The sequence below is a fragment of the Danio rerio genome, chromosome 15 (assembly GCF_052040795.2).
Source record: "Danio rerio strain M-AB ecotype USA chromosome 15, GRCz13ab, whole genome shotgun sequence".
In the NCBI taxonomy this organism is placed as follows: domain Eukaryota; kingdom Metazoa; phylum Chordata; class Actinopteri; order Cypriniformes; family Danionidae; genus Danio; species Danio rerio.
The window spans coordinates 40901770-40924321 of NC_141035.1; the positions used below are offsets into that span (position 1 = coordinate 40901770).

Consider the following 22552-nt stretch of genomic DNA (forward strand, 5'->3'; position numbering starts at 1 on the left):
TAACAGAGCAAGGAAATTTTCACAGTATGTCTGATAATATTTTTATTTCGCCAACAATAAAAGCAGTTTTTAATTTTTTAAAAGCCATTTTAAGGACAAAATTATTAGCCCCTTTAAGCTATATTTTTTTCCTGATAGTCTACAGAACAAATCATTATACAATAACTTGCCTATATAGCCTAACCTGCATTGCCCTAATTAACCTAGTTAAGCCTTTATATGTCACTTTAAGCTGTATTGAAGTGTCTTGAAAAATATCTAGTAAAATATTATTTACTGTCATCAACGAAAAGATAAAAGAAATCTGTTATTAGAGATGTGTTGAAGAAATCTTCTCTCCGTTAAACAGAAATTGGGGAAAAAAATACACAGGGGGGCTAATAATTCAGGGGCTAATAATAATAATATAATAATATTAATAATAATAATATATATATAATCACAAAAACAATAAATGTCATTTTCCAATCATTTATTTGAGTAAAGTTTCCTGTTAAATGCATCATGCCCAAATATTTATTTTATGCATAGAAATTTATGCAACCAGCTAAATGTTCTCAGCTTAGATAAATTCAAGTTCATGTATTTTACAGTGCAATATGTTTATTAAATGTTAGTTATTTGAGTGAAACATAAATTATACTACTTTTACAAGCATCCATATGGCGCATGGATATGAGTACTTGTAAATAAGCAATTATTTATTTTAAGCATAACTTAAAACACTTCAATATTGTATCATGTTACAAATAAAAACTCAAATTACACGTAAAATTATGTTTTTTTTTAACAAAATTATAATTTTCAAACAGACATGTATCAACAACACAGCTAAAGGTTTTAATACTTGATTTGGAAACTTGATTTATATTTTTATGTTTGAATATTCAGTTCTGTTTTCATCATCAGATCTTGAATTGCTCTTAATATATGGTTAAAGTTCATTTGAAAAATGTTTGTGTTGCTTTTTATAGGCATCTAAATGTGTACTTTCCAAGTCTGTGGATTAACTGGTTAACAACTACACACTTACTACTAAAAAAGCATCATTAATTCATAATAAAGAAATGTTTCGTTTACATAATAATACATCATTATTCATGTACAGTACTGTTATTGTAAAGTTTACAGAAATCACACTGATTAATCAGTAAACCTATAAAAAAATCAGGGGAAATCACCACCTAATTTTCTTTTGTGAACACTGTTAACCCAATTTGTCAGAATACAGAAGGGAACACTTTAAGAAGAGGAACTGGTCAATGGTGCTAAATTCCAAATACTGTAGTTCATTCACACCAAAATTTGTTGATGTACGCAATACTTCAAATTTCACAAATCTTACATTATTTGAACACTATTGAGAATAATTTGTTATTGAATTATCAGACTGTGATTGAACTGTGGTTCTACAATGCACCAAAAACCAGGGATGTGCAGTCAGACGTCCCTCACCTGCCATCATGAGATCCTGATGGATATATAATGATAAAACAAATATATTTGTCCACTGATCTGTGCTATAAATGCAATTTCTGTATGATTTAAATGATTTTAATCCTTTTATCAAAATCGCTGGGTTGAGGGTGTGCCTTTCGCTCACTCATTGTATGTTACCAATGTAATGCTTTATTAAAATCTCATCATACATTGTAGACATTCTTATTACCTGTACTCACTTTGCATATAATAGGTAATGTATTCCACTAATGTCCAATCATTCATTTTATTTTCAGCTTAGTCCCTTTATTATTCAGGGGTCGCAACAGCTGAATGAACCGCCAACTTATCCACCATATGTTTTGCACAGCGGATGCTCTTCCAGCTGCAACCCAACACTGGGAAACACTCATACACTCTTAAATTCACACATATACACTACAACGAATTTACCTTGCCCAATTCACCTATACCACATGTCTTTGGACTGTGAGGGAAACCGGAGCACCCGGAGGAAAACCACACCAACACTGGGAAAACATTCAAATTCCACAATAAATGCCGAACCAGCGACCTTAATGCTGTGAGTCGATCATGCAACCCAGTGCTTACTTTGTGGATTGCGAGGTCCCGGAACAGATCGGGGTTACGGAAAATGCAGCCAAAGGTCGCAAAATGCAGCTAAAAGTCCTACACAACAATAATAGTTTGATTATGTCGTTTACATGTCTGTACTGCACTTTAATAATGTGACTGAACTAGAAATACTCCACATCTTTTAATTCGATTAGTGTTTAAGACGCTTATAGCTTTAAGCATATAAAGTGGTTTTTCGTCATGTTATGAGTCGTGGTTAATACGCGTGGCAAGAAACCTCTGTAGCAAAAATAATCCATTATGTCGCACTCACGCACCTCAAACGAGTGACGCTAAACTCTGAGGCCAGCTTGTAAGGTGTGTGCAAAGCCGTTGATGTGCGGTTCAAATCCAATCCATCCTCCAATCTTCAGTGCTAAATTCACCCTCACGCTCAGCCTGATCTCATGAGGAAACGTAAGTATTTTACGTTTTGTTAGTTCAGTGGCTAATTCGTATGAGTTCAGTCGTACGAAATTGTATGATTTTAAAAAGGAGGCGTGGCACCTAACCGCACCCCTAAACCCAGCCTTCATTGGGGGATGAGCAAGTTGTACTTAATTGTACGAATTAGATTGTACGAATTCATACAAATTAGCCACTAAATCAAAAAGTTACGAATTGCCGTGAGATTGTGTTGTCACGCTCCACCATAACATCACAACTCATGAGACAACTTTTCACCTTGACGAGAAATCTTGTCGTGATTTAGTCTCGTGAGATTTCATGGCCCGAGATCGTGTCACATCCATAGTAGTTGGCAAATATATTGGGTGCATGTATTTATAAATATAACCCTGAAAGTGTCTCACTAGCCACAAACCTCACCACACATCACTGCCAAAAACCAATGCTTACTAGCATTTTACTATGGTTTCTTTTCATAAGAGAAGTCACCAGGTGACAACACTATTTGGTTCTCCTCACCCACTATGAAATGACATATGCACAAATTGTTCCTTGATAATTAACACATTTTTTTTTTCATATCAGATGTGTTGTTGACTCCTATGTAAAGACTAGATGAAGGGACTCAACATGGTATTCATGAGCAAAATCTAAAACCTCATGTGCACGTTCTTTGTGGTTTTCTTTCTGGAGGAAGAGGTTTTGAGCTACGTACTCTATCATTGTGTGAAACCAAGAACAATTAGTAGATGATCTTGTTTAAACTTGCTGGAAATTTAAACCAACTCAAAACTGAGATAGTAACACACAGGCTTTAAAATGTACCATTTTTGTTTTATAGAGGTCTTAAAAATGTCCGTCTTGTCAGTCACAAACATCAGTGTTCCTGTCAGGAAATACTATATTTGACCACTTTGTCACTGCACCACAAGCGTCACAGCAAGTGACTTGGTGTGATGCACTCTGGCCTGCAATAATATCAAGGAAATCATTTTTACAGGGTTGAGCTTTACCAATAACACTCTCTGCCTTTCTTTCACTTCTTTTATTTTACAATCTGCTTTTCCAAATTCACTACAAAGGACTACTGAGAAGGTAAGGGTGTCTTAATTATTTTCCTTTATGGTTGTTACAGTATTTGTGGTTTAGCAACCCTCTACTCAAGATAACTTTAATAAACTTTAAGTTTGTATATCATTGTATACCATCAAAGTGCAGTGCAGCTAAAAACAACTGTCTTTCAGTGCTTATACAATAGCTTTGACAAACTATTATTCCAGTACTTATTCACTTAAAACTGGGATTTATAGCTAATAAATATTCAAAATAGGTAAGGCAGCTAAGTAAAGCAAATTTATGAAAGAAAAACAAAGGTAAATAACATTTTCCTCTAATTACTGGATGATTTTTTATGTGACATGTTCATAGTTAAATGCAACTGTTATCCACTTATTTTTCATTGTTACAGGGTTGGTATATTTGTATGGTGTAAATTATAGTGGTGCTTCCTGTTTCTAATAGTCACAGAGTAAATATAATGTATCCTGGGTGCAAATTATAATCATATTCAATAAATAGTGTAATTAATTCAATAAACTTAATATTTATCAAAAGCCAATTTTGAAAAGGACACAAACATTAGCTAAAACTGTATGTATAAGCATAACCCCTCTGATTTGACAGCTAGACGCCGGACTGTGGCCAAACCAGCCATTCTGGTATGAGAGGAGGGTGTGAAAATAGTAATCGTGCTAGGGTGCAAAGAAGCTTAATAATAGCCCTGACATTACGCATAGAGTATATCTGCTAAAACATTTACTCATTGGAGATTTTGGTGTTACAAATAGTCTGATGATGCTTTAATTTCTTCAGATCTTTATTATGTTCGTTTGTTTGCTTTACTTTTAGAGCACATTTAAAAACGACAAATACTGACCAAAGTGCTTTACAAAAAGACCAGCATATACAAAATCTATACCTATATATAAAAATAAGCAAAATATATAAAACAGATTAAAATTAATTGCAATCAAAAGGAAAGAGACAGAAGATTTTTTAGATGAGACATAAAAGCACCAAGTGAAGAACATGACGTGATATGTAAAGGCAGACCATTCCACAGTCGGGCGACTGCAGCAGAAAAAGCCCTGTCACCTTTTGATTTCAACCGTTTTTGGGGGACAACTAGCTGAAACTTGTTTTCCGACCTGATTGGCCTCAATGAAGTGTGCCAGTGAAGAAGCTCAGAGATGTAAATAGGTGCCAGAACATTCAAACTTTTAAAAACAAGTAGCAATAACTTATATTGAATCCTAAATTGGACTGGGAGACGGTGAAGAGATGATAAAACTGGTGAGATACTAGAATTTTTTTTTTGTCCCAGTTAAAAGCCTATAGCAGCTGCATTTTGAACCAGCTGCAGGCGTGCAATTGATACCTGTGAAACTCCTGAATACAAAGAATTACAGTAGTCCAATCTGGACATATTAAAAACATTAATGATGCTTTCCAGCTCTTTAGAAGACAGAAAAGGCTTTAATTTGTCAATGTTCCTTAATTGATAGAAACCACTTTTGACGACTGAATTTAATTGCTTGTCGAACTTTAACTCAGAGTCAAAAGTAACTATAATTTTCACATTTTAAATTTAGTTTTAGATGTTCAGTGCTTGAGAAAGAAGGATAATGTTGCTTCCAATCTTTACAAATTATTAATTTTGCAAAGCAAGTTTATTGCAAAGGGTGCTGGTTCGAGCCTCGGTTTGCATGTTCTCCCCGTGCTTGCCTGGGTTTCCTCTGGGTGCTCCAGTATCCCCCACAGTCTAAAGACACGCACTGTAGGTGAATTGGGTAAGCTAAATTATTAGTATGTGTGTTTCAATTTTCCAGGCAATACACGTTCCTACTCTCACCTATGGTCATGAGCTTGGGGTCATGACCGAATGGACAAGATCTCGAATGCAAACATGAGAAATGAGTTTCCTTTGCAGGGTGGCAGGGCACACCCTTATAGATAGGGTGAGGAGCTGTGTCTCCCAGGAAAAGCTCAGAGTAGAGCTGCTGCTTCTCCACATTGAGAGAAGTCAGCTGAGGTGGCTTGGGCATCTGTTTTGGACAGTGGTGGGAGTAACGAATTACAACTACTCACGTTACTGTAATTAAGTACATTTTTGGTGTAATTGTACTTTCATGAGTAGAATTTTAAGCCTGTAATTTTACTTGTACTTGAGTACAAATTAAGCTGAGCAATCTACTTCGTTACTTTTAAAATCACAATTCGTTACAGAGTACTGTAAATAAATTAATATTTCAGCCACGCACTGACCAGCATTTCGGTAGCCAATAAAAAAAGCTGATCTTAACGGACCAATGAAAAGCCTGGTACATTATTTGAACCGAAAAACAAGTTCAGGCTACTGCAGATTTACGTGACCGTCATCATACAGTCACAAAGTTATCAATTGACATATGGAGATTTAAGAGAGAATGAGGAAGAAATAGCAGAGGATGAATGCATGGCCACACCCGGAGGAGCTGTTCACCTACAGGTATATAGGGAAGAAAGGGGATAGATGCGCTGATGTGAATAGCTGTTATCATCTAAAATGCTAATTAAATATATGCTCAAAACTGGAATATCGCATAAAAGACAGCAAATAAAGCAGCGTTTCTGTCCATCAAGTCAAAGAGAACAAAATTGCCATCTTCTGATTAACTGGCGACAAATATCAAAAATAAAAACAGAATTTGCATCAGTAGGAGCAGCTCCGTTAATAAATTATCTTCATTTAATAAGTGACTTGCGCATCAGAAGGCAATCCTGCACGCAGTGAACGCGCGCTGGCGTTTGAAGGCGCGAGACACGGAGTGCAGAAACTCTTGACAATTCTGGAGGTCATTATTAATATAATATAATACTGAAACGGTTAAGGCGGTTTAGAATGACCAAAACAACACTTAAGATGTTTTACAATGTGCTTAGCCTGCTGGTTTGTCCATTCACACACATTTTCAAAATATATGCGCATTATAGCGTTTCCATCAACCGTTTTTATGTGCATATCCAAAAAGCGCAAAAAACAAGTGGATGAAACCTGCCCTCTGCTGTGCCATCCGGGTTACACAGGGTTTCCGTGGGGTCTTACAATGTCTAAAATATAAACATCTAAATTTTAGGCCTTAAAAAGTCTTAAATTCGCTGTTCTAGGTCTGTAATATGTTTGCACAGGTCTTATTTTTCCAATGTACATGTATCGCTACTCCTAATGCTCATTTAAATTATTTTGTTGTTGTTGCTTGGTTTCGTGGTGGTGTAGTTCTCTATTTCACTAGTCCTATTGTGATTTGCAGTATTAAAACTACAAATAATACCAGCATGCAATAGCTCAGTGCGCGCGGCGAATGTGACGTCATCGCCGTGTTTGCGGAGGTTCACTTTGGACGCGCGCGACATGATTTCGGGTGAACAGTTCGCGCGGCGCCGCGCTTGATTTGAGTTGAATTTGAATCGCTTTGAAGAGATTTTGTCTGTAACAGTACGACTGTACACACATCTTAACTATCCGACCATGCGTGATCAGCATAGAGATAACCAGATGACCAATAATTCTTGGCTAGAAATTGCAACAGCAATGAAAAGGAAGTGTTTTGTTAAAGTTTGGGAAAACCTGGGGGATAAGTTTGTTACAACAAAAAAAAAGGCCATGGCAAAAGTGGAGACCCAGGTGGTTTTAAGATTACAGAATATGTTTTTCCACCATTTATAGGTTTTACACTGATGTATCATTTTGAAGTTAAAGCAATGTAACAAAAATTAAGTAACAAATTAGGTATTTAATAACTGGAAAATAATATATGAACCCATCGACTTACAGTAAACTGATGCCCAATTTCTAGGCTTTATTGGTGATGATAGACAGGATTGTTGGACCATTATTGCCTTTTCAGCTCATTAGTAGAGGACAGAAACTAGCCAGACAATAATGTGTCAATTGTTGAGTGGGCAAAAAATGTTTTTTTTTTTTTGCTATTATTCTTGCCAGAATAAAAAAAATAATTGTAGAGTAACCCATGTTCTGTTGTCATTGAAATTTAACTTTAATAGGTAGAACTGTCCGAGATATAAACAAAAGTGAGTGATGCATCAAACTTTGATTTAAAAAATCTTAAATAGTTAAAAAACTTTATAATCATTAATTTTCTTTTTGGCTTAGTTCCTTTATTAATCTGGGGTCGCCACAGCGGAATGAACCGCCAATTTATCCAGCAATTGTTTTACACAGCGGATGCCCTTCCAGCTGCAACCCGTTCTCATTTACAACAACAGACAATTTAGCTTACCTAATTGACCTAAAATGCATGTGTTTAGACTGTGGGGAAAACCGGAGCATCTTGAGCAAACCCACGCAACACGGGGAGAACATGCAAACTCCACACAGAAATGCCAACTAACCCTGCCAAGGCTTGAACCAGCGACCTTTTTGTCTTGAGTCGAGAGCGCTACCCACTGCCCCACCTTGTTACCCAACTTTGTAATCATAATAAATTATAAAATAATGAAAAATAATTATTTTTAAAATCTTGAACAATATTAAAGATATGACGTAGTCTTAAAAAGTCTTACATTTGACATTATGATATCTGCAGAAACCCTTTTTTTTACAAGACTTCAGTCTATAATCTGAAAAAAAAAACATTATGGTAAGAAGACAACTTAATTTGTGTGATATTTAATTTATTAATAATATGTTTAGGCACTAGGCAGTGTTGTTCTGTGGTTTCTGACGGTTCAGTTCGCGAATTAGGTAATTAACAAAGTTTCTCCATAATTTGCAAGTGTTTTTTTTAATTTATTAAATCATCTATTGATCGTACAGATTGAAAGGCATCATTTGAAATGATAAAAAGTCGTGCATTTGTGCATATTTCTGTTATCTTTATACTCAAAATAGCAAAACATTGTTTTTGTAAAATAATCATGGTGCGCAGTGGGTATTGCTATCGCCTCAAAGCAAGAAGTTTGTTGGTTCAAGCCCTGGCTGAGTCAGTTGGTGTTTCTGTGTGGAGTTTGCATGTTCTCCCCATGTTGGCGTGGGTTTCCTCTATAGGTGCTCTATAATTATAATCTATAATTAATGCTGTTTACACAGTTTTAAAAGTGTTTATAGTATCTTTAGATGTGTTATGTAAAATGTGTTTTACTGCCTGAATCTTGTCTGACTCCGCATTCATGGATAATTCCACCAATATCGCCAAGCTAAAAAAGTAATTTGTAATTTTGTAATTTGAGTAGTTTTTACGAAGAGTAATTTGTACTTTTACTTGAGTACTTTTTAACACTAGTACTTTTACTTGTAATTGAGTACAATTTCAGCAATGTAACAGTACTTGTAATTGAGTACAATTTTTTTGTACTCTTACCACCACTGGTTTTGGATGCCTCCTGGATGCCTACTTAGGGAGGTGTTCCAGGCATGTCCACCGGGAGGAGGCCTCGGGCAAGACCCAGGACACGCTGGAGGGCAGCTAGACAGCTGTTTCTCGTCTGGCCTGGGATCCCCTTAAAAAAATGTAACTACCTAATTTGGGAAAAGCATATGGAAAAAATGTGGATAGCTGATATAATGAACTGTTAAATGGATAGCTCACCCAAAAATCTAAAAAAAAAAAACAATTGATTCCCCTCATGTGTTTTTCTTCACAAAAGAATATATTTTAAACAATGGTTGCTGTCCCTCATTGAACTTTCATAAAAGACAGAAAAAAAAATCTCTTTGTAAGTCAATGGGTGCCAGCAACCAGCATTTTTCAAAATATCTACTTTTGTGTTCAACAGAAGAAAAAGAAACTCGGTTTTGATTGTAAATTAATTTTGAGTGAACTGTCCCTTTAAGTGATGCAGGACATGATTCATTCAATATTAACAATTAACCTTGTTTTTTGTTCACAATTTAACTCAGAATCATGAATGCATCGCTTTTGCTTCGTCTACTTTTTCAAGGTACAGTATCTGCCTTGCTCTTTCAGGAATTTTCTGTCACAATAAATTACAAGATTTAACTTTATCATATCATATCGTAACAACTATTCCTGCATACACATTTACTGCAGTTCAGTTGAATCTTCCTGTCCAGTTGACACATCTTCGCCTTTTGTCCCTCAGGTGTTCTGCTGTTTAGTGCTTTATGTTGGGAAGTGAAAATGCCAAAAACAATTCACGGCCTCAAAGGTTCCTGTCTGGTGATTCCATGTTCTTTCAGCTTTACATTATACCCACCCACAAAGCCAAACAGAGTTGTGTGGTATCAGTGGGTCTCTAGAGGTTATCCTTTAGTCTGTGATCCTTCAAATGCAAATAAAGTAATTGACAAGTTCAGAGGAAAAACTGATTTATATGGAAACTCAAGTGGTGCTTGCAGTCTGCTGATCAGAAACCTGGAACAGTCCCATCATGGAGAGAAAATATACGCATGGATTGACCCTGAAAATGTTGGATGGCGCACTTTTGCATTTTATGATGTCACCTCTACAATCTTTGTTGATGGTATGTCAATACTTTAACATTTTTATTTGCTTCTGCGTATCTTGTTAATCAGAGAGTGTTGTCTAATTGTGACAATCATTCAATTTGTAGTGAGTGCACAGCCGCCAAGCATTAGTATTTCTGGAGGAGAGAAGATGGGGGACAAGATCAGAGTAACATGTTCAGCTTCCCACGCGTGCCCATACAGCAAACCAAACATCACTCTGAACGGTATTGAAGGATCTGACCAAACAAATGATGAGTGTAATGAAGACGGCCAGTGCAGAATCACTCTGACACGCTCAGCTGTCATAAAGGCAGAAAACACAACTTTTGAGTGCTCAGTAACACATCATGGTGGCACAACAGTGACAGCTACAAAAAGACAAAGTTCAGAATGTGAGTAAAAAGAAATATAAACCAGTTTGTGAGATGTTACTACACATTAAATGTTGGACCTGTTTCAAGATTTAATCGAATTTCAGGTGTTCATCAAAAAATAACAATTGAGCCAGAAATAGCAGATGTCACTGAGGACGTTGAACAGAACTTCACTTGTACCGTCCACCACTTCTGTCAGAAGGAGAATCCAACCATCACATGGAACTACGAGAACATGCAGGTCTCAGAGGGGACAAAAACACTTTCTGATTTTGATCGAGTCGCCTATTCCACCATAACATTTCTGGGGGCAAAAGAAGACCATGGGAGGAAACTGATCTGCTCAGCAGCATTTTCTGGAGGAAATATCACAGCATCTGTTGTCTTATATTTGCAACGTAAGTGCTCTCTCCATGTCTTATCATAAAGTATATTGTTTTCTACTGATTATATTATACTCTAAAACTAGTGGTGCATCTAATCATCTAATTTTCACTATAGCTTATGTTTCATTGCTATGCATTTTAAACCAGTTGTTATACGTCTATTAGTTGTGTAGTAATAATGATTAACTTTCCTAATGAAACAGACGCGATGCTCGATGTGCTGAAGACTACTGGTCTTTACATCCTAACACCCTCACTTGTGTTCCTGCTGGCTTGTGTACTTGCTATAGTCATCATATGCAAGAGGCAACGCAGGTAACTCTTTGTGTATGTTCCCTTAGACAGGCTATTTGGAAACTTTTTAACAGGCGCCCTTCGATGTAAAGATTATCTGATGGTCACATGACAGTTCAGGGATAAAGTATATCCAGGAGGTTGTTATTGCAGAAGAAAGCCTGACAGGCTTATCAGAAGGTCAGCATAAAGTAGAGTGCTGTTTTAAAATGAGCTGAAACAAGATTTTGTTGGTGAAAAATTAATTGTTTTATGTTCAATCCACTTAACCAATTTGTGTTGGCACAACTTGAGTGAATTGTGTGGAACCCTGCATTTATCTTACAGTGTGTATAAAGCTGAAGGGTTTTATTCTGTGAAAACATTAAATTCAATTCAATTCACATTTATTTCTATAGCGCTTTTGCAATGTAGATTGTGTCAAAGCAGCTTCACATAGAAGGTCATAATAAATTAAAATTGTGTAGTTCAGTTTTCAGTGTTTAAGTTCAGTTCAGTTTAGCTCAATTCAGTGTGATTTATTAATGACTACTGAGAAGTCCGAACACTAAAGAGCAAATCCATCAATGCTCAGCTCTACAGATCCCGAACCATACAAGCCAGTGGCCATAACGGCGTGGAAAAACCTTTACCAATTGGCAAAATAAGAATTAAAAAACCTCAAGAGAAACAAGGCTCAGTTGGGCAAGACCATTTCTCCTCTGGCCACACAGTCCAAACAGTCAAAAACACAAAGCTGACAGAAACTAAAACAGCTGAATGGAGTGTACACTAACCTGCACATTATTCAGTCACAAGACGGCACCAGTCAAAAAAGCAAAGCTGACAGAAACTAAAACAACATAATGGAGTATACACTAACCTGTGCATGATTCAGTCACAAGACGGCACCAAACAGTCAAAAACGCAAGCCTGACAGAAACTAAAACAGCTGAATGCAGTGTACACTAACCTGTGCATGATTCAGTCACAAGACAGCATCAAACAGTCGAAAACACAAAGCTGACAGAAACTAAAACAGCTGAATGCAGTGTACACTAACCTGTGCATGATTCAGTCACAAGACGGCATCAAACAGTCAAAAACGCAAGCCTGACAGAAACTAAAACAACTGAATGCAGTGTACACTAACCTGTGCATAATTCAGTCACAAGACGGCATCAAACAGTCAAAGACGCAAGCCTGACAGAAACTAAAGCAGCTGAATGCAGTGTACACTAACCTGTGCATGATTCAGTCACAAGACAGCATCAAACAGTCGAAAACACAAAGCTGACAGAAACTAAAACAGCTGAATGCAGTGTACACTAACCTGTGCATGATTCAGTCACAAGACGGCATCAAACAGTCAAAAACGCAAGCCTGACAGAAACTAAAACAGCTGAATGCAGTGTACACTAACCTGTGCATGATTCAGTCACAAGACAGCATCAAACAGTCGAAAACACAAAGCTGACAGAAACTAAAACAGCTGAATGCAGTGTACACTAACCTGTGCATGATTCAGTCACAAGACGGCATCAAACAGTCAAAAACACAAGCCTGACAGAAACTAAAACAGCTGAATGCAGTGTACACTAACCTGTGCATGATTCAGTCACAAGACTGCGTCAGACAGTCAAAAATGCATTGCTGACAGAAACTAAAACAACTGAATGGAGTATACATTAACCTGTGCATGATTCAGTCACAAGATGGCGTTAAACAGTCAAAAACACAAAGCTGACAGAAACTAAAACAGCTAAATGGAGGATATACTAACCAGTGTATTATTTAGTCACATAGCGGCACCGAACAGTCGAAAACTATGGCGTGACAAAAAAGCAGATACATATGAATATGGATATAAGGAGAGAGGTCTGAATGCAGACTTGCTGCAGTTGCAATCTGAGGTGCATGCAATGCTTTTTAATGCGCACACCTAACCCTACCCTTCACAGTGACGTCACTAGCCTCATAGAGTGCATTGTGTCTGACATTGCATCTTTGAGATATGCAATCTCAATCCAAGTCTGCATCCAGATACTATTGTAGGTAAGAATATGGATGTGAATATATTCACTAATGGTTAAGATGATTCCAAGTTTCTGGATGAATTATTCAGTAGTTGTTACTTTAGAAAAATGTACCTTGGAATGTTGCAACTGACCAATCAAAGTATTCCAGACAGCAGTGTAATAAGTAGGGGGTAATGTACACCTAGGGGGTTGTTATCAGACATTATTGCATGACTATCTGGAATGCATGACTCTGATTGGTTGGCTGCAACATTTTAAGATATGTTATTTCCAGATAACAACCACTGAATCTAATAACTCAGGCTTATATGAATACTTGCAATCATTAGTGAATACATTCACACCCATATGTCTATACTTATCTCTCATAACACCCTCTTTCATCACATTGACACTTTAACTGACCTTTGCACCAGTTATTTAATAATGTTATTCAGACACTGCACCCCCAAACCCAACCGCCCCAATCTCTATAGGATATCTAGGGACAAATGTTGGCAGGTATGGGTTTAACTGCACAGCATTTCACTAGTTGACCTCTGTTACACTCACAGCCCTAAATTTCAGTCCCATCCTGGTCACGGCACCAATGTAACCCTACCAGTCCTACACCATCCAACCTGCTTTGAGCTGAGATTGAACAGGAAACTCTCCACATGAGAGTTGGTTGCTCTAACAAGGAGGCTAAAAACCATGTCCTCCAGCATCTGTCGCTAGAGCACCTTTTTGGGTTCAGAGTAGTGGGGTTTAACTCTGTTACAAACATTTACAGAATCACTTTGCTTTTCTAACCCACAACTGTTCTCAGGTCAAAAGATGCAAGTACAGTGCCAGGAAACAAACCTTTTAAACCTTACATGCCGTCACCAATAAGGTACAGTATAGCAATTAAACACATTCCCGTCAAAATGTTCACAAAATTATAGATATTTATTGTGTAAATGCAATAAACATACAGTAACAATTTAATATTCCTCCTTGCCTCACAGTGAGCCAAAATCCAGACGTGTGAGTATTATCTTTTTATTCATATTATTAATGTATTGCACAGCAGAAAACATACTCTGGCTCTGTATTATCAATTTGTTTTGTGAATGTTGCCTGACACTGTCTTTCTTGAATCTTTATTTCAGGGTAATAATGATTATGAGGCTAATTACAACAACACGGAAGAACTCGACATCTATGAAAATGACCGATAAAAATTCTAGACATCAAAACAACCAAAATGTGCTTATTGAAGGGTTGTTGAATTGATTACTAATGTTTTAAAATAGCTCAGATAAAATAGCTTTTTATGCATGCTAAATATCACATTTAAGCTTAGAGTAATCTTCTACAGTCTACCTATAGGCTTTAGATAATATATACTAGACTATACATCATTACAAATTGAGCTTGTGTTAAAGAAAATACTTTTGCATCTGAGTTTTAAATATCCTACAGTTGAATCTTATTTAATTGTATTGCTACAGTACATATTGTATTGTGTATCATATATCACTTTTGTGAGTTAATTGTTGTTACTATAGCTATTTAATCGTTATGTTTTTTTTTATGTAAACTCAAATTTTATTTACAAAAATGTATTTGCATACAGTTTTACATTAAACGTATGCCAAATTTGTATTCATATGTTTATGCAACTTGTAAGATTTTCTCAGCTTGATTAAAGTTCATGAATCCCTTTACAGTGGCAAATTCATTCATTCATTTTCCTTTGGTTTGTCTCCATTTCAGAGGTCGTCACAGCGAAAAAGGGTGTATGCCAAAGCATGCTAATAGGACTTTAATTTGGCAGTAACCTGGGTTTAGCGCTTCCGGTAAACTGTATCCCTACTGAAAAAAACAGCTTAAACTAGACTAGGCTGGTTGGCTGGTTTTAGCTGGTCGACCAGGCTGGTTTTAGAGGGGTTTTGGCCATTTCCAGGCTAGTTTCCAGCCATTTCCAACCTGATCTTAGCTGGTCAGGCTTGGAGATGACCAGCTAAGACCAGCTTGACCAGCCTAGGCAGGCAGGGAGCCCAGCCAAAACTGGATTTGCTGCTCGTCTCCTTTAAAAAAAGCAGCTCCAGTATGTGTTGATTGTCCTGTCTACAGATTCGGTGTGTGCAATCAGTGCCCTTTCTTTGTTCATTCAGATGACAAAGTTATAGTTCGTATGGACAGCAGTACTCTTACAGTGTTTAAAGACAGACCTTAGTCAGAAAGACAGACCTTAGTCAAAAAGATTTATAAGTTACTTAGTTTACAGTACGTTAATATCACCACAATATTGAAAGATCCGCTGTAAATGCTGCTCTCTGTGTGTATATCAGTGTGTTATATTTTGTTGTGTTTTCGGCACTAATAATGATTCATTTAGCCTTTTCCATTATGAGGCAGGCGAGATATAGCATGCATAATTACTGCAGAATTGTTGAATGTTATGACCCCTAGTTAGTGGAACATAAAGGGGTTTTAAAAAGTAGCATTACGGTCAACCTTAGAAGAAACATACTGTACCCTTGTACATATAGCAGGAATGCCCAAACCTTTTTTTATAAAGGGCCAAAAACCAAACTTTATTGAGGGATGTGGGCTGAATATATACCAAATATAGGCCTGTGACTGTCAATCATCCACACATCATCCACATTTCTGTCATATTTAATTACCTACCTTTTTGGAGAAGCAACTGCAGGTTATCTGTAATCTGCTATTCACTGGTCTTTTATGCAGAGAAATCTTATCAGGTCTTTGGATAATTATTAAATATATGTCCAAACACATCTTTATATAAGTTCAGTATTGTTGTTGCAGATGAAATATAACACAGAAAACGCAATTTAAATATGTTCCAGTTGGCTAGATTTTAATTAACAGTCATACAAACTGTTACAATATGTTATGTATATAGACAGCAGGATGGGAGGATGTGACAGACCATGTATGGTTTGTAGTGTATGACGTCATTGCTATGCGCATGCATGTGAAGTAAAGGATGCACAGTGAAAACCTGCGTGTCTGAGATTCATTGATATATAGAGTGATAGTTGAGAATTAGAGTGAACTAAGCATAAACATGGTGGCAGCGGTAAATTACCAAGAAGAAAAGTGAAAGACCGAGGTAAATCACTACGGAGAAAGTAAATAAGAGAGACGTGCGCCGATCATGGAGGGTGCTTTCGGATTGAAGCCGCCAGCGAATTTTGACTGGAATGCGATGAATATACCAAAAGCTTGGAAAGCATGGGAAGAAGAGTTTTCCCTGTACATTGATTTATCGCTTACAGATGCGGATGACAAGACGAAGGTAAAAGTTTTCCAGTATTTAATCGGAGAAACCGGGAGAGAACTGAGTAAGACGCTAGGCGCCGCCCTCCCGGCTGACGGTGAACTGACGCTCGAATGGCTGATAACCGCGTTCAGAAACCACTGCAATCTAGCACCAAACGAAACAGTAGAAAGATACAAATTTTTCTCCAGAAATCAAAACTCAGGCGAAATGATTGATAAGTATATTACTGATTTGAAAGTGCTAGCGGACACATGCAACTTTGGATCAGCTAAAGATTCTCTGATTAGAGACCGAATTGTCTGCGGCATACTGAACTCACATGTGAGAGAACGTCTATTAAGAGAGCCTGAACTGACACTTGAGAAATGCGTAAGGATTTGTAGAGCATCAGAACTGTCAAAAGAGATTGTAATGACCATAGAAGGACAGAAAGCTGAAGAAGTGCACACAGTACAGAGAATTAAACAAAATCAGGGTGCAAAACAAACTCATACAAAGTGTAAATTTTGTGGAAAACAGCATGAGTGGAAAAAACTGAGTTGCCCAGCTTATGGAAAGCAATGCAAAAAATTTGGCAAATTAAACCATTTTGCTGCCACGTGTAAAACAAAAGAAACTAAGAGAAAAGGAATACACAGTGTGGCAGAAATTGAAGAGGAACCATTTCAGGAAATCCTAAGCCTTAGTTCGCAAATGAGAGAGGACACACAGGAAAAACAACTGTTTGCAAGCATGTTGATAGGAGAACGACCAGTAAAATTTCAATTAGACTGTGGAGCCAGTTGTAACGTAATCCCCATTCAGCAGTTAAACCCTGACACCGTGATGGAAAAGACTGAACAAATCCTGGTCATGTATAATAAGAGCACCCTGAAACCAGTAGGAAAATGCAAAATAAAAATAAGAAACCCGAGAAATAGAAAACTGTACCGGATGGAGTTTATTGTTGTGGAGGACACCTCATCAGTGCCCCTACTGGGAAACAAGGCAGTACAGGCAATGGATCTGGTAAGAATACAGCATGAAAATATTATGGCAATTGATGATATTGTTACCACAGAAAGATGCAGAGGAAAAGAACCATGGGACAAAAGTGACATACATAGGGAGTATGCTGACGTATTTGAAGGAGATGGATGCCTGGAAGGAGAATATAACCTAGAAGTGGATCCTGCAGTGAAATCAGTAAGGCTTTCAAAGCGAAGAGTTTCTGTGGCACTATTGAAACACCTAAAAGATGAGCTGGGAAGCCTGGTAAAGAGAGGCATTATACCTCAGGTGGAAAAGAGCACAGAGTGGATTAGCAGCATGGTGGTGGTGAAAAAACCGTCTGGAAAACTCAGAATTTGTATTGACCCAAGACCACTAAACAAAGCATTGAGACGTCAACATTTTCCCTTACCCACCATAGATGATGTTCTCCCCGATCTGACCAAAGCGAGAGTCTTTACAGTGTGTGACGTGAAAGATGGGTTCTGGCACATAAGGCTTTCAGAGGAGTCAAGCTACCTCACTACCTTTGCAACGCCATGTGGCAGGTACAGATGGATTAGAATGCCTATGGGAATCAGCCCGGCTCCAGAAGTGTTCCAGCACAGGTTGACTCAGGCATTAGAGGGGCTTCCAGGAATACGGATAATAGCGGATGACATCCTTATCTGTGGTGAAGGTGACAATGATGTGGCAGCTGAGAAAGATCATGACACAAAGCTAAGACAACTCCTGGATCGTTGTAGAGACAGAAACATTAAACTAAATTTCAACAAACTCAAGCTAAGACAGAAAGAGGTGCCATATATTGGACACAGACTGACATCTGAGGGACTAAAGATTGACCCAGAGAAGGTGAGAGCTATATTGGAGATGCCCAGGCCATCTGATGTGAAGGGACTCCAGAGATTATTAGGTATGGTGAACTATTTGTCTAAATTTTGTGCACATTTATCAGACAGCTGTGACACATTGAGACAACTGACACACAAAGATGTGATTTGGGAGTGGACTGATGTACAGGAAGATGCATTCAACAAACTGAAACAAATGATTGCCTCAGCACCTGTTTTGAAGTACTACAATCCAGAGGATGACCTAGTGTTGCAATGTGACTCCTCTGAGACAGGACTGGGTGCAGCACTTTTGCAGGCAGGACAACCAGTCGCTTATAGCAGCAGAGCCCTCACAGCCACAGAAAAAGGGTATGCACAAATAGAAAAAGAATGCCTAGCAATTCTTTTTGGAATGGAGAAATTTCACCAGTACACATATGGCAGGAAAGTAGAAGTACACTCAGACCACAAACCCCTAGAAACCATAGTAAAAAAGCCATTGCTTAATGCGCCCAAAAGATTACAGAGAATGCTTTTGAGACTGCAACGATATGACATTAACGTTGTCTATGTGCCAGGTCGACTGATGCACTTAGCAGATACTCTCAGCAGAGCATACCTACCAGAATGTGCTGCAGAAGGATCAGTAGAGACAGAAATTGAGACAATCAACATGTTGCAGTACCTGCCCATATCAGAAGGGATTCTACAAAAGATACAGAGAGAAACAGCTAAGGATGAGAAATTTCAGATGTTGCAGCAAGTGATAGCTCAGGGATGGCCAGAGGAGAAAACTCAGCTGAAAGAAGAGGTGAGACAATTCTTTTCTATAAGAGAAGAGCTTAGTGAGCAAGGTGGAGTGATTTTTAGAGGTGAGAGAGCTCTAATACCAGCAAAGCTGAGAACAGAGATCATGGAGAGAATTCATGCATGACATCTAGGCATAGAAAGCTGTTTACGAAGAGCAAGAGACTGTGTATACTGGCCTGGAATGAGTGCCGCTATGAGAGAATACATTGGGAAATGTGCTGTTTGCAGAACTGTAGATGCGCGACAGCAGAAAGAGACAATGTGCGCACATGACATTCCGATAAGGCCTTGGGCAAAAGTAGGCACAGATTTATTTTCATTCAACAACAGAGCGTATCTCATCACAGTTGACTATTTTTCTAACTTCTGGGAAATTGATTATCTTACTGATACCAGCTCAAGCACAGTGATACACAAACTAAAGGCCCATTTTGCACGACACGGGATCCCAGACACAGTTATCTCTGATAACGGGCCACAGTACAGCTCTCAGGAATTTAAAAAATTCAGCATAGCTTGGGAATTTAGGCATGTGACGTCATCTCCAGCATATCCGCAAAGCAACGGTAAAGCCGAGTCAGCAGTTAAAACCGCAAAACATCTCATGGAAAAAGCTAAGAGAGCAAAAGCTGATCCATACCTGGCTATACTAGAGCACAGGAACACTCCATCTCAAGGATTTAATGCCAGTCCGGCCCAAAGACTCATGAGCAGAAGAACTAAAACATTACTGCCAACACGGGACAGCCTCCTGCAGCCAGGTGTTGTAAACACAGAGCACGCTGTAGAAATCAACCAACGCAAACAAGCCTACTACTACAACAGAGGGGCGAAAGATCTTAGACCTCTGCAGGAGGGAGAACAAGTAAGAGTCCAGTTGGACACAAAAAGTAAAGCACACTGGATACCGGCAAAGGTGGAAAGAATGACCAATAACCGATCATACACTGTCAAGCTGGAAAATGGAACTGTTGTACGGAGAAATCGGAAACATCTAAGGACTGTGCCTGGAAGACCACAGAGAGCAGACACAGGGAATACTGTCAAGCTTGCTCAGACTAATCATCCAGATGAGGGACATACAAAGGCAGTTCCAGAGACATGCATTACACGCACACACCATACAGACACCAGCAACAGTGTTGTGATAACTAGAAGTGGCAGAATAGTTAAAAGACCAACACACTTGAGAGATTTTGTTTAAACATCTGTCATTGTTTTATGACACTGAAGCGAAATTAAGAGCATACAGTGTTATGCTGTTGTGCACATGTTGTAATGTTATGCTGTAATGTTATGTTGTTCCTTGCATACAGTGCACATAATACTGTATTTAAATTGTTAAAAAAAAAAAAAAAAAAGGAAAGATGTTACAATATGTTATGTATATAGACAGCAGGATGGGAGGATGTGACAGACCATGTATGGTTTGTAGTGTATGAAGTCATTGCTATGCGCATGCATGTGAAGTAAAGGATGCACAGTGAAAACCTGCGTGTCTGAGATTCATTGATATATAGAGTGATAGTTGAGAATTAGAGTGAACTAAGCATAAACACAAACATCGTAACTGAAGCCTCTCTACTTGACAGCTGGCCTCGCATGTCCACCATGTTTGTAGTTTATTTACTCTTTTCACCCGTAGACTATTTAGGATGGATAGTATGTGAATTGGGACGCAGCATAGTTCTACTTAAATTATGCTCTCACCACAGAAGAAGAAAACAAGCGTGTAAGATGCTAAATTACAGAAGAAAACTTTAGAAACAGTTGCTGTCAAACGTATCTTAAAATGTGTTTGTGCAGTTTTACAAAAATGTTGGCTGAACCACATATTCCCAATAAGCCTGTGCTGGATTTATTGTTAAATATTGCCTCAAAATGGATGTCCATTAAAGTTTAAGGGCCCTATTATACACCCGGCGTGGCGCAGTAGTCTTTTGGTAGTTTCAGCTTGGTGCAAGAGTCGTTTTGAGAAGGCGTTCTGAGGCGGACCGCTGGTGCGTTGCTATTTTGAGAAACTATTGTAGATTTTTCATTAGACCAAAACTATCCCGGTCTAAACTCAGGCGCAGAGTTGCGCCTCGCTTACGCACTGCTTAATACGCACAAGAGAGCAATAGGCAAATATCTTTACATATGAAAAAATGTAAATATTAAGGATATATACATAGGATATAATAAGAATAGATATAGGATATAAACTAAAGAATTAAAATATTACAAAACATATTATTTTCTAGCCTACATAAATATGAAAAACCACTGCTTTATGTCTTCTTCATCTCAGGAGGCTTTTTTAGTTCATTCATAACAATTTGCTTTTGTATAATGTTATTATTATTAGCAGTATTATTTATTGTATCCATATTTATATGTGTTTTATTAAAAACAAGCTTAGATTTGCCCACCTGTCGGGTTAGACCATATGGGGCACAGCATGTGATTTAGGATATAACTCAGGTTTTTGAGCACATTTTGCTATTATTATTCATTTATTCGTTTGCTGGAAATTAGAACTGAATTTAGAAATAGTTTTGAGACGAATTTTTGCGCTTAACAAACAAAAGTATTTATTTATAGACTAATTGATGTCTGTGCATAAAGGTTTCCCTATCCAAGAGCGAAAGTGAAAGTGATCCATTATCTCTCATTCTCACGCAGTAGATGCTCTGTTTAACAGTTTTCTGTTAAATAACTGTTAACTGTTTGCTTATGAAATGCTAATTTTTTCCACTTAGACTTACTTTGTGTCCTGTAAATAGCTAATGCGCTTTTGGCGCGATGCAACTGACTCTTAAAGGTAATGGGAGTTGAGATTCTAATTGGTTTATTCTCAAAACACACCTACAACTCATTAAGAAAATAAACTCAACCCTTTTAGAACATGCGCCGTGGCGCAAGGCAGATTTTCCCGTCCTTAAATTAGCAAAAACGCGTCCTGACACGCCCTGAAAGCGTTTGCGCCCTGCGTTTTGCGCTCTGCGCATGGACTGTCAAAATAGAGCCCTAAATGAGCAGCTTAATTTTGTAGATGACGAACTGGTATTATTTATTGGTAGATGCTGCATACACTGTGGATTTCTTTAAAAAACACAATGGACTAAGAGTGCATTAGAAGTTTGAAGCTTTGAATAGTTTTTTTTTCCTTAAAAACAAACCAATTTGTGTTCTACAAAACTTCCTTTCTCTTCCATTTGTGAGGTGTGGTTACATAGACTGAACTGAGAGGAATATAATGCTATTGAGTGCCTTGAGCTACTGTATGGTCAGTATGATTTTTTTGGTCACACATTACAATAACGTTCCACTAGTTAATGTTAATAAATGCATTTACTAAGAGAAACTAAGAATGAAAAACATATGTAAAGCATTTAATAATCATAGTTTAACATTTACTTATGAATTATTAAAATCCAAGTTGTTTTTTAGCATTAGTTAGTGCACTGAAGAAGTTAAAAAGATTAAACAATGACTGTATTTTCATTAATGTTGACAAATATGGATATTGTATTAAATGTATTGTTCAGTATTTCATGATATGAAATACAT

The 22552-nt window shown here is 37.6% G+C and overlaps 1 protein-coding gene across 2 annotated transcripts in view; it reads left to right on the top strand.

The window, feature by feature from the left end:
* LOC141377967 (sialoadhesin) overlaps window positions 1-22552 on the top strand; it is a 46896-nt gene that overhangs the window by 7625 nt on the left and 16719 nt on the right. Inside the window, exons 1-9 of one of the 2 annotated variants that reach the window (XM_087284511.1) lie at window positions 3206-3579; window positions 9443-9483; window positions 9646-10026; window positions 10117-10404; window positions 10491-10784; window positions 10976-11087; window positions 13893-13958; window positions 14074-14092; window positions 14218-16001. In XM_087284511.1, coding sequence (XP_087140637.1) covers window positions 9447-9483; window positions 9646-10026; window positions 10117-10404; window positions 10491-10784; window positions 10976-11087; window positions 13893-13958; window positions 14074-14092; window positions 14218-14286 — 1266 coding nt within the window. In that variant the 5' untranslated portion in view covers window positions 3206-3579; window positions 9443-9446 and the 3' untranslated portion in view covers window positions 14287-16001. Of the gene's footprint in view, window positions 1-3205; window positions 3580-9442; window positions 9484-9645; window positions 10027-10116; window positions 10405-10490; window positions 10785-10975; window positions 11088-13892; window positions 13959-14073; window positions 14093-14217; window positions 16002-22552 lie in introns of those variants that run through there. The other variant, XM_087284513.1, reaches the window with a different exon arrangement.